We start from the raw sequence: 18,458 nt of genomic DNA on the forward strand, positions 1-18,458 counted from the left end.
TGGCAAGCCAGGAAACGGGGGGTGGGCGTGTGGGGAGCAATGTGTGTTTTTTTTTTGTTTGTTTTTTTTTCTTTCCTGTTTTTCTAAAATTTTGGTATGGGGCTCCCCCTTAACCACTTTCAGACCGGACCAATTTGCTGGTCAAAGACCAGACCACTTTTTTGCGATTCGGCACTGCGTCGCTTTAACTGACAATTGCGCGGTCGTGCGACGTGGCTCCCAAACAAAATTGAAGTCCTTTTTTTCCCCACAAATAGAGCTTTCTTTTGGTGGTATTTGATCACCCCTGCGGTTTTTATTTTTTGCGCTATAAACAAAAATAGAGCGGTTAATTTTGAAAAAAACGCATTATTTTTTACTTTTTGTAATAATAAATATCCCCCAAAAATATATAAAAAAACATTTTTTTCCCTCAGTTTAGGCCAATACGTATTCTTCTACATATTTTTGGTAAAAAAAATCGCAATAAGCGATTATTGATTGGTTTGCGCAAAAGTTATAGCGTTTACAAAATAGGGATAGTTTTATAGCATTTTTATTAATAATTTTTTATTATTTTTTTTTTTACTAGTAATGGCGGCGATCTGCGATTTTTATTGTGACTGCGACATTGTGGGGGACCCATCGGACATTTTTGACACATTTTTGGGACCATTGTCATTTATACAGTAATCACTGCTATATAAATGCAGTGATTCCTGTGTAAATGACACTGGCAGTGAAAGGGTTAACCAGTGGGTGGCAGTGTAGGGGTTAAGTGTTCCTAGGGGTGTGTTACTAACTGTGGGGGGGTTGGGCTTTCATTTAGTGTACACTGATCTCTGCTCCAATCACATGGAGCAGAGATCAGCGTCACTAGTTGCTAGGCAGAATGGAAAAATGTTGTTTACACAGCATTTCCTCCATTCGGCCGCTCCGTGAGACGATCGCGGGGATGCCCGCGGCGATCGAGTCCGCAGGTCCTGCGACTGGACTCACGGGGGTCCCGACCAGCGCGGGAGCGTGCCGCCGGTGGCGCGCTCCCGATGGCATGGCGGCATCAAATATTGGACGTACATGTACGCCAATATGCCTGCCCGTGCCATTCTGTCGACGTACATCGTCGTGCGCTGGTCGGGAAGTGGTTAAAACCCACACTAGACTGGCCTGGTATGGTTTGGGGGGACCCCCTCCCTGTTTTTTTCACTTTTTATAATTGCCGGAAATTGTGTGTGTTTTTTTTTTTTTTTTCCGCATTCAGCTGTCAGTTAATAACTCCTTCCTTAACCAGTTCCCGACCGGCGCACGACTATGTACGTCAGCAGAATGGCACGGGCAAGCATATTGGCGTACAGGTACATCAGTTTTCTATATGCCGCCCTGCCATCGCGTGCGCGCCGCCGGCGGCACGCTCGCATGCCGGTTGGGACCCCTGTGAGCTCCGGTCCCGTGGACGCGATTGTCTCACGGGGAAGCTGAACGGGGGGATGCCGCGTTGTAAACAGCATCTCCCCATTCTGCCTAGCAACAAGTGACGCTGATCTCTGCTCCATGTGATTGGAGCAGAGATCAGGGTTCAGTAACACAAAGCCCAGCCCCCCACAGTTAGTAATACGCCCCTAGGAACACTTAACCCTACACTGCCGCCCCTGGTTAACCCCTTCAATGCCAGTGTCATTTACACAGGAATCGGTGCATTTGCATAGCACTGATTGCTGTATAAATGACAATGGTCCCAAAAATGTGTCAAGGTCCGATGTGTCCACCAGTCACAATAAAAATCGCTGATCGCCGCCATTACTAGTAAAATTATTAATAATATTTTTTTTTTTTTTACCAAAAATATGTAGAAGAATATGTATCGGCCTAAACTGAGGGGGAAAAAAAACATTTTTTATTTTTTTTTATATATTTTTGGGGGATATTTTTTGTAACAAAAAGTTAAAAAAATGTGTTTTTTTTTTTTCAAAATTGTCGCTCTATTTTTGTTTATAGCGCAAAAAATAAAAACCGCAGGGGTGATCAAATACCACCAAAAGAAAGGTCTATTTGTAGGAAAAAAGGACGTCAATTTTGTTTGGGAGCCATGTCGCGCGACCACGCAATTGTCCGTTAAAGTGACGCAGTGCCGAATCACAAAGTGGTCTGGTCTTAAGCCAGCAAAATGGTCAGGTCTGAAAGTGGTTAAGGACTCAGCTGTCGGCTTCCTGGCCCACTCCTGAACACTGAAGCCACTAAACGTAGCTTAAACTAGGGCTAAACACCAGCAAACCCAGTGTTTCTAAAGCTGTTTTCTTTTTCTTTTTTTAAACACATGTAACGTGAAGAGTGGGAGAAAAAAAATGTGCTTGTAAGAAACATATTTCTATGACTTCTTTAATCATTTGGAATTAGATTATTATGCAGACACACATCTGGTTCAAGACCTAAATGTCTTCTGTCTCCAGTTGTGGCACATTTGCTGTGAACTTGAGCAAGTTATTGCCTTATGCCTTCTGGTGCCAATTAACCTTTTTACCTGTTTCTCTATAGATAGTGAGTAATCTGTAATTTTGTGATCGTAATAAAGGGCAGAATACTTCTTGTGTGGCTAGTTTAATGTAATGTTCACTGTATAATTCTGTAGTAACTGAGATTTTAACTATAGTACTTTTTGCCACTTTTCTAATGATGCTTTGTGGGGGCTTATAAAAGAAATGCAATGAAACCAAACTTTTTTTTGCATTTTACTTAAAACTATCTTGTGTGTGTGTGTGTGTGTGTGTGTGTGTGTGTGTGTATGTATGTGTGTATATGTGTGTGTGTGTGTGTGTGTGTGTATATGTATGTATGTGTGTATGTATGTATATGTATATATATTATAATATTCCTTTCAGCAAAACAAACTGGTGAATGTAGAAGATCTAAAAAAAAAAGTACACAATTGTTACGTTTTTTTTTATTTTATTTTTTATTCTGTTTGATGATGGTGAACTCTTCTATTTTAAACAGTTGGCCCTCCGTATACTTTGCACTTTCGAATTAAATATTACTCCTCAGAACCAAACAATCTTCACGAAGAGTTTACAAGGTATGTAGTATATACACAAATTTGTCAACATATTTGTGACCATTAGTGTGTATGTGTATGTATATATCTGTAAATGAATTTAAAATCCCTCTCATGATTACATTGATCATCAGAAATATACTCTTTCATGTCAGAGTAAAAGCAGGGATTTAAATAATTGCAATTAAACACACACAAAATAGCAGCCTGGACATATCTATACACCCCCTCAAGTCAAGTATTTACTAGATGCACCTTAGGGTGCAATGGCAGCCTTGAGTCTGTGTGGATATAAGTCTTTATCAAATGTATTATGAGCAGTTACAGAATACTGTTTGTTTCTTTTTTTAAAAATTTTTTTTTTTTTCTATCCCTTTGGCATACAGATTTTACATAAATGAAAGTTGACGATTGTAAGCACCCCTGTTAATATTAAGTGGTTTGTCTCAATGCTTTAACTGCTACTTTGTCTGGGTAGCTTGTTCTGTTGAAGTAAGTTGAAACATAACAGACTTACTAGCTGGAACATTATGTTAAATGAAATGGAATAAACCCTAAAAAAAACTAATGGAGTCACCACATTGTTATGATGAGCTGCAATTTATTAAATGTTTTTGTTTTTAAGGTTTAACCACTTCAATACAGGGCACTTTCACCCCTTCCTGCCCAATCCAATTTTCAGCTTGCAGCACTGGCACATTTTTGACCAAATAATTACAATTAAGTGAAATCAGCTAATATCAAATTGTCAAACCAAAATACATCTAGAATAATTCATATACAATCAAAATTATATGAAAAATAGGTGATAAATGCTCAAAATAAATATAATTAATATAGTGATTAACAATAAATTATATTCAAAAGTAAATAAATATTTATAAATAAATAGTGATAATTGATTATGAATAAATGTAATTATATTCAATAAATTATAAATAAATGGATACAGTGATTAGTATAAATGAATCCAATTAGATAAAAACCCAGTGACAAATTGATAAATGAAAAGTTATATCCATAAAAAAGGTGAATCATTAACCCACAACCAGTAAGAAAAAGTCCAAACAAAAAGTCTTTGTAATGAAAGGGATATCTCTTTTTAAGAGGGTGCCAATCAGCCGTGCGATCCACCTTCACCATGCCATAAAACCGTGAGTCATCAGTGGGTATGCACGCTCACCGGAAAGCGGTATGTAAACGCTCATAAAATCTATCACCCGAAATGTACCAATCCTGACTCCTGTTGCGGAAACAATTCCGAATGGACCATGGAGATTTTCATATAGGCAGGCAATGGTTTAGATGGTAACTCGGGAAAACACAAAGAGCCTCCCATAGCGTAAAACAGGCAGGATGTTTTTATTTAAATAAATAAACGAAGTATACTCACAAACATATCAAATAAAAAAGCATGAAATAGGGTGGTCCAGATGTGCTGACGCAATCACGTTGACCGTTTGAGTGAACGGGCGCTCGCATACCGGCTGGCTTTTCATGCTTTTTTTATTTGATACGTTTGTGAGTATACTTTGTTTATTTAAATAAAAATATCCTGCCTGTTTTACGCTATGGGAGGCTTTCTTTGTTTTCTGAGTTACCATCTAAACCATTGCCTGCCTATATGAAAATCTCCATGGTCCATTCGGAATTGTTTCCGCAACAGGAGTCAGGATTGGTGCATTTCGGGTGATAGATTTTATGAGCGTTTAAATACCGCTTTCCGGTAAGCGTGCATTCCCACTGATGACTCACTGTTTTGATCGCATGGCTGATTGGCACCCTGTTAAAGAGATATCCCTTTCATTACAAAGACTTTTTGTTTGGACTTTTTCTTATTGGTTGTGGGTTACCGATTCACCTTTTTCATGGATATAACTTTTGATTTATCAATTTGTCACTGGGTTTTTATTTAATTTATAATAATCACTATCCATTTATAATTATTTATTGAATATAATTAATTTATTCATAATCAATTATCACTGTATTTATTTATAAATATTTACTTTTGAATATAATTTGTTACTATATTTAATTATATTTATTTTGAGCATTTATCACCTATTTTTCCATATAATTTTGATTGTATATGAATTGTTCTAGATGTATTTTGGTTTGACAATTTGATATTGGCTGATTTCACTTAATTGTAATTATTTGATTATTTTCACTTTTTTCACAAATAGTTATAGTCGCAGTGGGTTATTTAAAGTAGGGGTAGGTAGCGCAGCCACTTTTATTCTTTATATGCACTGTATTTTGGATGTGTATCGCATCCTGGTAGCTGCAGCTGTAACTGGGGGTTGGTTTACTATAAATTTTCTAGATTAGGAGTGCAGTAATTTTCTTTCTTTTTTTTTCCTTCCCTTTTTTTTCACATTTTTAACCACTTAAGGGCCGGCTCCTGTAGAAATCCGTCGGCAGAATGGCCCAGCTTGGCAAAGTACTGTACCTGTACCTGTACAGTACTTGGAATTTTCCACCATGCACGTGTCTGCCGCTGGCTCCGTAACCGTGTCTGCGGGACCTGTCTGCTGGGTGTCCGCGATCCTCTCACGGAGCTGAAGAACGGGGAGATGCCGATGTAAACACAGCATCTCTCTGTTCTGCCTAGTGACAGGACACTGATAGTCTGCTCCCTGCCATCAGGAGCAGCGATCAGTGTCGTGTCACTAGTAGCCCATCCCCCAGACAGTTAGAATCACTCCCCAGGACACACTTAACCCCTCCCCCGCCGCCTTGTGGTTAACCCCTTCACTGCCAGTGACATTTTTACAGTAATCAATGCAATTTTATAGCATTATGTATTAATGCCAATGGTCCCAAAAATGTGTCAAAATTGTCCGATGTGTTCATCATAATGTCTCAGTCATGATAAAAATCGCTGATTGCCGCCATTACTAATAAAAAAAAAAAAATTATAAAATTAATAAAAATGCCATAAAACTATCCCCTATTGCGTAGACGCGCTAACTTTTGCGCAAACCAATACACGCTTATTGTGATTTATTTATTTTTCTTTTTTACCGAAAATATGTAGAAGAATACGTATCAGCCTAAAATGTTTTTTATATATATTTTTTGGGATATTTATTCTAGCAAAAAGTAAATTGTTGCTCTATTTATGTTTATAGCGCAAAAAATAAAAGCCGCAAAGGTGATCAAATACCACCAAAAGAAAGCTCTATTTGTGGGGAAAAAAAGGACGTCAACTTTGTTTGAGAGCCATGTCGCACGACCGCGCAGTTCTCAGTTAAAGCGACGCAGTGCTGAATCGCAAGAAGGCCTCTGGCCAGCCGAATAGTCCGGGGCTTAAGTGATGACAATTGTGCAGTCAGGGTAGTCCTGGTATATGATCACTACTGGGGTTTTTTGATTTTTTGCGCTACAAGTAAAAAAAAAATAAAAAAATAAAAAAAAGTAAAAAAGTTTTTCTCAGTTTCTGTTACAAAACTTTGTAAATAAGCAAGTTTTCTCCTTCAATGATGAGCATTGATGAGGCTGCACTGATGGACACTTATAGGAGGCACTGACGGGCATCACTGATGGGCACTGGGCATCCCTGGTGGTCTCCAGTGGGCATCCTCGATGGGTCTACACTGATTAACGCGCTTATTATCAGTGTGGACCTTATAAATGGCACTTCCTGGTTACCATGTGATGAGCTGTGATTGGACACAGCTCATCACATGTTAAAGGGCCTACATCATAGGCTTTTACCAAGATCAGAGATGCGGTGTGTCAGCCTGACACCCTGCTCTCCCCTGCAGCTTATCCTGCTGGACGTCATATGATGTTCAGTCAGGCTAATACAACCACTTTCCGGCCGTCATTCTGCTATATGGCGGGCGGGAAGTGGTTAATACTGCTTTTAAAGGGCAACTCCAATGTTTCCGACCGTCATTCTGCTATATGGCGGGCGGGAAGGGGTTAATACTGCTTTTAAAGGGCAACTCCAATGTTTCCGGCCGTCATTCTGCTATATGGCGGGCGGGAAGTGGTTAATACTGCTTTTAAAGGGCAACTCCAATGTTGTGGGGAAAAACTTAAAAAAAAAAAAAAATTGTGTATAGAATTGCGACTCGGGTCATATTTTATCTGAATGTTACTAAAAATTGCTTTTCCTCTTCAATCTTCAGCGCTGTAATTTTCTATAAAATGCAATGCAAAATCGCAACCTGGAGGCGTTGTTCAGATGGTGAACAGAAACCCCCTGAATGTCGTTTCCTATTTGTATGATTTGGCTTACTGATTTTTCCAGAAGTCTGCACTAAGATGCAAATCATATTTTTGGTTTCCCCTGCAACAAAAATTTAATTTTTCATGAGATTCTCCCAAAGAAAAATCACATCTGAAGGTAGGCAGACCCTGCCAATTTCCTCATTGGAGCCCTGCAGGTGCAGCAGGCGATGAATAAATATAAAACCACTCGCATACAAATTCACTTTGCACAGGGACACAGACAGCTATTTCTTCAGAGTAACAAATGGTAGGAATCTGCAACCAAGTTTTTTAAATCGGTAGTAAATCTCAAAAAAAAATATCATCTTCTCCATGCAAATTAACCACTCAAAGACCAGCTGCCGGAGGCGCTATGCCAGAGCCGATGTGCACGCCCGCAATGTCCGCCGGCCACCTGTGATCACTCCTGAGAGAGACAAAATGGGGATCTGTCAATGTAAACAGACGGATCCTCGTTCTGTCGGGGGAGGATAGACTGATCGTCTGTTTCTAGTGATTTAGGAACAACGATCTTTCTTCGCCCCCAGTCACTACACTGCCCCCCTACAGTTTTAAACACCTCCCTATTGAACATTTAACCCCTTGATCGCCCCCCCTAGTGTTAACCCCTTCCTTGCGAGTAACATTTATACAGTAGTCTGTGACTGTTTTTAACTTTGCTGTATAATCGCTGTATAAATGTCAGTGGACCCAAAAAAAGTGCCAAAAGTGTCCAATCTGTCTGCCGAAATGGCGCAGTCGCACTAAACAACTGATCACCGCCATTACTAAAGAAAAAAAAATAATAATAAAAATGCCATAAAGCTATGCCCTACTTTGTAGATGCCATAACTTTTGCACAAACCAATCAATATATACTTTTTTTTTTTTACCAAAAATATGTAGAACATATGTCAGCCTAAACTTTTTTTTTTTTTATGTTGGGATATTTATTATAGCAAAAAGTTAAAAATCTTGTGGGGGTTTTTTTTTTTTTTATTTATTTTTTATTTATAGTGCAAACCCCCCCCCCCCAAAAAAAAAAGGTGATCAAATGCCACCAAAAGAAAGATCTAATCGTGGGAAACAAGGACATACATTTTTGTTTGGGTGCAGTGTTGCACGACCACGCAATTGTAAAAGCAGCGCAGTGCTGCATTTAAAAAAAAATGGCCTGGTTTAAGGGGGAAATCCTTCCGTCCCTAAGTGGTTAACTACTTGCTGACCGCGATATATAACAGTTTTACCACCATAGGGTGGCAGTTGTGCGCTGGATCACGTGCGTGTACCGTGTTTCCCAGAAAAGAAGCCCTACCCCGAAAATGAGACCTAGCCTGATTTTCGGGGAGGGCTGCAATATAAGCCCTAGTAAAGTCCTTCTAAAAATATATATATATATATATATTGTAAAAAGATTACAGTATATAATGTCCAGTGTGTCTCCTTTATGTAACTTTATTGTTGAAAATACCTTTTATTTACAGCGCCGCTGGGTGCTCACGTGACCCGCCGGAGATTTTCTCCTCTCCTCCCATCTGACATCAGCAGGAATCTTGACCCTGCCCTCGGCAGTGCTTGGAGTGGGAAAGAATGGCCAGTGGTATAAAAAAAGTTTCAATTTGTGGTGGATCACGTGAGCACCCAGTGGCTCTGCAATTAAGGTATTTTTGACAATGTTACAAAAGGAGACTCACTGGACATTATATAATCTTTTTCCCTGTTTCGTCTTTCAGGACAGCACACTTGAGAAACCTCGGCTCCTCCCTTCTCAGTAAACGCTGCCTCCACCAGATCTTTAAAACCATTCCTTCCCTCCAGCCCTTCAGTTTTGGTGTTTCCTCCGGCGAGGAGACATCGCTAGGAACCTGGTTTTAATTCAGCTGGGGAGGCTGAGTCCAGTTCTATCCTGAAGGCAGAACGTTCGCTCTGGCCGAAGGGATGTCCAAAGAGACTAAGGTCTCATACATTGCAGCAGGGCTGGGGAGTCCGTTACCTGCAGTGTCTGGTGCGTCTCATCCTTCCTTGGGGAAAGCGGAGGCATGGGACGTTCATTTTGGCGCTGTCTGGGGAAGGTGTTTGCTGGATGTGTCCGCGTCTTCCCCTCATTAGTGGGGCCAGCATGGAGCGCAACGCTGGGTCGGATGACGGGCAACGTCTTTTTCAGATGGGAGAGGTCACGTCCGGTTCACACGCGACTTCTGGTTCCGGTCATGGGACGCCAAATATGAACGACTCAAAGGCTGGTGTCTGCCTCATTCACGTTGTAGTGACAGCTAAGAGCAGCAGTTTTTGACGAATCCACTGTTTCGGACCGAAGGGATGTCGGAGACTGATGGTTCCTGTTAGGTTCCAGGTGATACCAGCACCAGCCATTCTAAGGTAAGTGGAACCCTGGGGTGGTGTTCCCTTACTGCTTCCCGTTTAGCTCCACGGGTGATCTCCCCTCCTTGGTGGGAGGGGAAGAGTTGCACGTCTGGGACCCTGGTGGTGGTTGGTCCTGGGAGGGGGTGCACTCCTGGTGTCGGTCTGGTGTTAATGTGTTTGCTGGCAGGGGCTGATGCTGGTGGGGGTTTTTTTTTTTTGTCATTATGTAGAAGTGTGTTAGGGGAATCCTGGGGGAAAGTATTTATACAGGAATTGCATTGAGGGCTTAGTCAAGGATCATGCTGAGGAACAAAGTTCTAGTCTGGCGGCTTCTGTTAAAGTGCTCTCCAGCACTTTTCAGTCTTTTAAAACCTTGTTTGAGAATTTTCAGCCTATGCAGCCCCCAGCTAGTCCTCTGCCAGCACAACAGGATGTTACACCTGGCCCCATGGCAGGTCCCTCTGCTAATGATGGGTTGCCTGGGGGTAGCAGAACGATACTAGAGGATGAGCAGGACAGCGAATCCTCAGACTATTCTGAGTCAGAGGGAGAGAAGGTGGATGGCGAGCCCTCCAGATCCTCCCGTTACAAGCTCTCCTTGGAGGAAGTGGAAGAGCTTCTGGGAGCTATTCACACTACACTTGGTATCCAAGAAGAGAAAAACCCCCGGTCTCTGCATGACCAGATGTATGAAGGTCTAGGAGAACCGAAGAAAAGGGTCTTTCCAGTGCATAAAGTTCTGGTAGACACCATTAGGAAGGAATGGCGAGACCCAGATAGGAAGCCTTTCTTTTCTAGAGCATTGAAACGCAGATTCCCTTTTTCAGAGGTTGAATCTGCTGTGTGGCACAAATCTCCTAGATTGGATGCGGCCTTCTCTCAGGTATCCAGAAGGACAGATTTGGCTTTTGAAGATGTGGGTATGTTAACCGACCCTATTGACAAGAGGATGGACTCTCTCCTCAAGAAGTCTTGGGATTCTTCTTTAAGCAATCTTAAGCCTGCCATGGATGTCACAGTGGTGGCACGCAACATGGAACACTGGTTGACTCATATAAAAGCTCATATTGAGACAGGGACTGCAAAAGAAACAATTCTTTCCTCTTTCCCAATGCTTTTAAAGTCGCATACATAGCGGATGCGTCAGCAGAGTCGGTCCGCATGTCTGCTAGATCCTCTGATTTGGCTAATTCAGCCAGAAGGGCACTTTGGTTAAAGACATGGCAAGGGCACAATGCTTCAAAGATCAAACTTTGTGGTATTCCCTTCACGGGGGATTTACTGCTCGGTCCAGACCTGGAGGCTGTCCTTGATCAGACAGCGGATAAATAGAAGGCTTTTCCCTTAAAGAAAAAAAATGGGGGAAAAATCTAATAAGACTTTTCCACAAAGGAAGTTTAACTTTCCGAGGACAGAGTCCCAGAAAAAAGTCTGGACCAACAAGGGCAGAGGGCGTGGGGGAGCGATTTTTCTCCCTGAGCAGCCCCAAAAGGCCCAATGACAAGTTAACCCCGGTGGGAGGAACACTGGGGACTTTCCTCCCACAGTGGGAGTCAGTTACCTCCAATCCTTTTATTCTAGGCATTATAAGTCCCCCCCTCACAGGCTGTTAATCACAGACCTGCCAAGGTGTGCAGAGATGGCGGTAGCCCTTCTGACTTCTCTGAAGGATTTGGAGCAGCAGAATGTGGTGTCACGGATTCCTCCTGGGGAGGTAGGCAGAGGGATTTATTCCCACGTTTTTGTGGTCAAAAAAACCTTCGGGGAAGTTCAGGCTGATCCTGAACCTGAAACCTTTGAATCTGTTACAAAAGGTTTCGGATGGATTCCATTTTTTTTCTGTGAAAACACTGCTGCTTCCAAGTTGCTTCATGAGGTCCATAGATCTAAGAGACGCCTATCTTCACATTTCAATTGCCAAGGACAGCCAGAGATTCCTCAGGTTGGCAGTAAGGTCAGGGTCAGAAGTAGTACATCTTCAATTTCGGCCCTTCCCTTTGGGCTATCCTCTTCCCCCCATATATTCACCAAAGTTATGGTGGAGGCTCTGGCTTTCCTGTGACTCAGGGGAATCGCAGTGGTAGCATATCTGGACGACCTGCTCTTGTCAACATCTTCACTGAAGCAGCTGGTTCAAGATTTGCAGGTAGCAAGAAATGTTTTGGAACAATTGGGATGGCTCTTAAATTTGGAGAAATCCAACCTGGTTCCATCGCAGAGAGTGACTTTCTTAGGGTACGTTCTAGACTCAACTCAGCAGCGAGTCTTTCTCCCAGAGGAGAAAATTTGCAAAGTAGACAGGGCTTTGGCAGTTCTTCAAAACAATCAACAAATTTCTATAAGAAAGGCCATGTCAGCCTTGGGACTGCTGACGTCGGCCCTTCCAGCAGTAAGGTGGGCAGGAGCACACTTTTGCCCCCTGCAGCTTTTCATTTTGGAGGTTTGGGATAGTACTCGGAATTTCTCTGGACTCTACGGTTCTCATTCCAATAAAAGTAAAGTGGTCCCTCTGTTGGTGGAGAAAAGCAGCGAATCTATCTCAGGGTCTAGAATGGGTACTCCCAGTGTCCAGGGTCGTCACAACGGATGCAAGCGACACGGATTGGGGAGCACACCTGGAGAAAGGTCTGGCCCAAGGATCTTTGAGTCTCGAGGACCCGGGGAGGTCCTCGAATTGGAGGGAGCTGAGAGACATCTTCTTGGCTCTAAGGTTTTTCCAGCAGGAACTCCAGGGACATCCTGTCCAGGTCCGTTCAGACAATTCTTCAGGGGGGCACAAGAAGCAGCTCCCTTTGCTCTCTAACGGAAGCAATATTCAGCTGGGCGGAGGTAACAGTGCGCTCTCTATCAGCAGTACACCTGAAAGGAGAACTAAATCGGAGAGCAGACTTCCTCAGCAGGAAGAAGCTGAGCGAGAGCGACTGGGTCCTGAATCTGGAAATCTACAGGTTGATTATCCAGAGGTGGGGGGAGACCGTTTGTGGATCTTTTTGCATCAAGGGAAAACACAAAAACTCCTCTTTTTTCTTCTCTCTGAATCGGGGAGACGGAGCAATAGGAGTGGATGCTCTTTCTCAGTGATGGCCTTTTACCAAGTGCTATGCCTTTCCCCCTCCCGTGTTGTTGCCGGCAATTCTGAGAAAATTCCAGTTAGAGGATACAACTCTGATCTTGATAGCCCCACACTGGCCCAGGAGGCCTTGGTTTTCTGTACTAAAGAAACTAGCGGTGGAACCACCGTGGATACTTCTTGTCAGGGAAGATCTACTTTTCCAAGGCCCAATCTGCTGCCCTCAGGTGGAGAGGTGGATTCTGGCAGCCTGGCTACTGAAGAGGAGATGCTGAAAAGCAAGGGGTTCTCCGAAAGGTTAATAGCAACTCTTCTGAATTCTAGAAAGGAAGAGACATGCAGGATTTATTTGAAGGTATGGAAACAATTCCTGGTGTGCGGAGAGCTCCTTTAACGTTCATAGTCCAGTAGCAGTGCTGGAGTTCCTACAGAGGGGGGCAGATAAGGGACTGGCTCTTAGTACTCTTAAAGGTCAGGTTTCTGCCTTAAGTGTTTTTTTCTTGAGCAGCAACTGGCAGCAAATCCTTGGGTTTCAATGGTTCTTTAAAGGTTTAAGTAGACAGAGAACCGTCAGTTTACATCCTTTTCCAGTTTGGGATTTATCTTTTAGTTTTGCAGGCTCTTACAGAGGATACTTTTGAGCCCATCAGTTCTTGTACGGTAAAATTTTTAACCCTCAAGACAGTTTTTTTTTTTTTGGTAGCTATCACTACCGCAAGAAGGGTCATTGAGCTAGAAGCCCTCTCAAGGAGGGCACCTTTCTTTCAGGTTTTTCCGGATCGGATTATTTTTAAAACTGATCTGGCCTTTTTGCCAAAGATATCTTCAAATTTCCATAGAAGTCAGGAAATCTGTTTGCCCACTTTCTGTTCGAATCCTGAGAGGGAACAGGAACATGTCTTCCACAAGTTAGATGTCAGACAGTGTGTGTTAAAATACCTGGAGGTTACGGAGCAATTCAGGAAGTCTGATTCATTTTTTGGGGCTAGGAAGGGGGTCTAAAGCCTCTACAAATACTATAGCCAGGTGGATTAGGTTGGCAATCAGTCAGGCATACATAGCAAAAGGGGTGGAGGTCCTGGATGGTATTAGGTGCCCATTCCACTAGGGCTATGGCTACGACACAAGCAAAATGGGCTGGTGCTACACCGAGCAGATCTGCAGAGCAGCAACATGGTCAAGTTTTAAGACTTTAGTTAAGCACTACAGATTGGCCTTATTGTCTGCCCAGGACCAGGCCTTTTGGGTGTAAAGTCCTGCAAGGAGTGGTCCCACCCTAGAGTAAGTGCTTGCTTATCCTCTCAAGTGTGCTGTGCTGAAAGACGAAAGAGGGAAAATCGAAGTTACGTACCGGAACGTTTTTTCCAGGAGTCTTTCAGGACAGTATCGGTACCCACCCAAAATAAGGTCTTTACCATTAGGACATGAGATCATCAGGTATGTGTCATTTTTTTATGATGTATCTTTATGTCTCCCTAGTCTGGCCAGAGGTGCTCGTACAAAAGCTGAAGGGCTGGAGGGAAGGAATGGTTTTAAAGATCTGGTGGAGGCGGTGTTTCCTGAGAAGGGAGGAGCCGAAGTCTCTCAAGTGTGCTGTCCTGAGACTCCTGGAAGAAAAGTTATCGGTATGTAACTTTGATTTTTATAAAGTTACCAAAAGAGACTTGCTGGACATTTTATATAAATCTTTTTACAAAACTGATTAAATATTTTTACGACTTTAAGGTTAATTTTTGTTATTAACCACTTCCCACCCAAGGACATAATATGACGTCTTGGACTTTTAGTGGGGATATCTGAATGATGTCACGTACAACCGCGGCCTGGACGTTATGATGTCACGTCTGGGCCGCGGTTGTAAACAAAGCTGCGATTGCGGCTGGTAAGCATGAGATCGTGGATTTTTTTTCCCCGATCTCATGCTTTCCAGCCTGGAGGAGAGATGTTGGGTCTTATTGACCCAGCATCTCTCCATAAAGAGGACCTGTCATGAATGATTCCTATTACAAGGGATGTTTACATTCTTTGTAATAGGAATACAAGTGATCAAAAAAAATGTTGTAAAAATAAAGTAAAATAAAAAGAAAAGTTAAAACGACCCTGTCCCCGTTAGCTCACGCTCAGAAGCGAACGCATACGTTAGTCTCACCCACATTTATTGCGAGCAACAATTCTAGCACTAGACCTCAATTCTAGCACTAGATTCTGCAACTAACGATTATTTTCATAAACGATTAGTTGGCCGATTTATTGTTTCCATTAATAAGTTAATAACCTTAAAAAAAAAAATTGTGGTGTATAATTTACTTAATATGTAAAGTTTAAAAAAAGGCAATTTATTCTTAAATATCTCTATGCAGTGATAACTATAAATAGCCAACTATATGGTTAAGGAGAAAAATATCTAATCCACTCTGAGAATAACAGACAGAAGAGATATACTGTATATACTATTGGAAGAGATATACTGTATATACTATTAAAGGGTAAATCTGGTAAATATCATCAGACTCAGATCAATTTTTTTTTATATATATAAAAAAAAAAAGTCTTCCTTCAAAAAAAAATTTCATTTTATCTTTATCTAATGGTTAGTGGGCTCAAATCGTTGATTTCAACCACAGTGATGGGAAAATTGGAAATAATAGAAAACTTCTTGGTCAAAGGAATTTTCAGACCGTGTATGTGGTTTTCGTTCAGAAATTACATTCGTTTTAAAAACAGGATGATAAAAAAAGTGAAAATTTCAAACAACATTCTTTCATTTAGCGAATGTACAAAGATTTTTCTCCTGAATATTCTCGTCTGAAAATTGAACCGTGTAGACAGCATAAGGTTCGGTACACACCTCTGCAGTTTGCTTTTAATCTGTTTCTGCAGTGCTTTTTGCTGTGCGTTTTGATTTTTGCGCATGTGATTTTGCTGCGATTTGGGTGTTTGGATTTTTTTGGCCAATTTGTTGGGCAGATTAAAAAACACAAATTGCTGCAAAAACGCATTACATGCGTTTCTGCAGCTTCTCCATTGAAGTATATTGAACCAAAAAAGCAAGTGTTTCTGCAAAAAGCACCAGAAAACATAGATGTGAACCAGGTCTAAGACGTTTAGTAACATAATGGGGTTAAAAAAAATAAAATGAGCCCTTTATAGTACAAAAAAAGCAAATAATCACTACTGTAAGGGGTTCATTTCGTTTTACTATAGAACTGTGAAAGTAATATTTACAGTAGCAATCATTTGCTCTTTTTGTACTATAAAGGGCTCATTTTAGTTTTTTTACTTTTAGTTTTTGTTACTGCCCGATTAATTTCATAATTGATTAGTTGTTGATTTAATCGATTAGTTGTTTCAGCCCTACTAAACATGTAACCTGTAAAAAAAAAAAAAAAAAAAAAAAAAAATGTCAAGCGTTGCCTATGGAGATTTTTAAGTACTGACGTTTGGCGTCATTCCATGAATGTTCGTAATTTTAAAGTGTGACATGTTGGGTATCTATTTACTCGGGGTAACATCATATTTCACATTATTTTAAAAAATGGGATAACTTTTACTGTTTTTGTTATTTTTTAAATCATGAAACTTTTTTTTTTTCCCCAAAAAAAACACGTTTGAAAAATCGTTGCACAAATACCGTGCGAGATAAAGTTGCAATGACCACCATTTTATTCCCTAGGGTGTCTGCTAAAAAAATATATATATAATGTTTGGGGGTTGTGAGTAATTTTCTAGCAAAAAAATTATGATTTTTACATAATTAGGAGAGGAGTGCCAGAATAGGCCTGGTATGGAAGTGGTTAAAGTTGTCATAATGATGACTCCTTATCCAAGAGAGGAGGGAAGACAGGGGATATAGATGAGACATCCCCTGAAAATAAACCCTAGTGTGGTTGTTTTTTTTTTTTTTGTTTTTTTTTTAGTGTGGTTATTTTTTTTGGTTTTTTTTTTTTGTAGCCAAAATTAATATAAGACCCAGTCTTATTTTCGGGGAAACCGTGTGTATATGTATATGTGTGTGTGTATATGTGTATATATATGTATATATGTATGTGTGTATATATATATATATATATATATATATATATATATATATATATATATAATATTCTGCCTGCAGGCCCCCTGTGATTAATCACAGCAGAAGCTGATCTGTGGGTGCCGGGCACTTTATGTCCACCAGCACCCACTGATTGCCGGGCAGAGACTCAGAACAGCGCTCTGCCTATGCAAAAAAAAGGCAGAGTTCTGTTCTGACAGGAGGGAAGGGATGGATTCTGTATTCTTGCAAAGCAGGGAGTCAAATTCATCTCTTCTCCTAGAAAAGCAGCACACAAGGTAAATGCAAACACTGGCTAGGCGCACAGGTAACCCTTTGATTGCCCTAAATGTTTAACCCCTTCCCAGCCAGTGTCATTAGTACAGTGACAGCATATTTTTAGGACTGGTCACTGTCTTTATGTCACTGGTTTCTGCAAAGTGTCTGTGTCCAATTGTCCACCACAATATTGCAGTCCTGCCATAGGTCTCCGATCGTCGCCATTACTAGTATAAAATAAAAATTCCAATATATATCCCATAGTTTGTAGACGCTCTAATGTTCATGTAAACCAATCGATGTATGCTTGTTGGGATTTTTTTTTTACCAAAAACATGTAGCAGAATACATATTGGCCTAAATTTTATGAAGAAATTACATTTTTCGTTTTTTTTTTTTATTGGATGTTTTATAGCAGTAAAAAATATATATCCGTATATATTTTTTCAAAATTGTTGGTCTTGTTTTTTTGTGTGCGCTATACAAAAAAAAAAAACACCACAGGGCTCAAATACCACCAACAGAAAGCTGCTCTATTTGTGGGAAAGAAAATTACTCAAATTTTATTTGGGTACAACGTTGCATGACCACGCAATTGGCAGGTAAAGTAACGCAGTGCCATATCGTAAAAATGGCCTGGTCATGAAGGGGGTAAATCTTCCGGTGGTCAAGTGGTGTCATAATGTGCTAGTATGCATCGCATACTAGTACATTATGAAAGACTTACCTGAAAACAAAGCTCTTCGGCGGCATACTGTCACCGCTGACAGGGCTTCCATCTTCACCGGTCTTCCTTCCAGGTTCGTGGGCAGCCACCGTTTGATTGGCCTAGCAGCGATGAAGTCATAACCAGAACATGGCTCTCTATGGACAGCTTGCCTTCCATTGAGAGCGTAGTGCAATACGTTGGTGACATCATCGGTGCTGCAAAAATAAAGATCTAAAACTATGCACGTTAGATATTTACTGTAAGGCTTATTATAGGCTTACCTGTACGTATAAATGAAAGGCTTTACTACCACTTTAAAATCCTTGCAATGTACAGAGATCACCCAGAGGGAAATGTTTACTTTTGTTGAGAAAAAAAAAAGTTATTCTTTAAGACTGTCTTGCTGAAAAGCAAATCTTCTTGTAAGATTTAGACCTGAAATATGTAAAATGCCACTCCACTTAAATTGGGTTAAAAAAAAAAATGCCCACAGGGCAAAAATAAAGGGTACGATTGCCTCCTAAATGGGTTAAGCCCCATACACACTATCAGATTTTCTGCTGATTTTTTTTTTTTTTTTTTCTTCAGAGTTACCAAAACCATGTAGTGCAAGGACCTGCCTGATTGCATACAGATTGAAACTCCTAAGGTTTGACCTCATATTATATGGTTTTGGTAAATCTGAAGGAAAAACTCAGCAGAGTGTGTATGGGGCTTTAGGGTCTCTTTAGTAGAGACTGGATATTAGACT

General features: G+C 41.0%; 1 protein-coding gene across 3 annotated transcripts in view; it reads left to right on the top strand.

The window, feature by feature from the left end:
- Positions 1-18,458, top strand: part of EPB41L4B (erythrocyte membrane protein band 4.1 like 4B) — a 770,758-nt gene that overhangs the window by 154,229 nt on the left and 598,071 nt on the right. For all 3 annotated transcript variants that reach the window (XM_077491916.1, XM_077491917.1, XM_077491918.1), the window contains exon 4: positions 2,971-3,049. In XM_077491916.1, coding sequence (XP_077348042.1) covers positions 2,971-3,049 — 79 coding nt within the window. The remainder of the gene's footprint in view (positions 1-2,970; positions 3,050-18,458) is intronic.

This window comes from Lithobates pipiens, unplaced genomic scaffold (genome assembly GCF_037356315.1).
Source record: "Lithobates pipiens isolate NorthernLeopardFrog02 unplaced genomic scaffold, aLitPip1_a1.2 Scaffold_19, whole genome shotgun sequence".
Taxonomy (NCBI): Eukaryota; Metazoa; Chordata; class Amphibia; order Anura; family Ranidae; genus Lithobates; species Lithobates pipiens.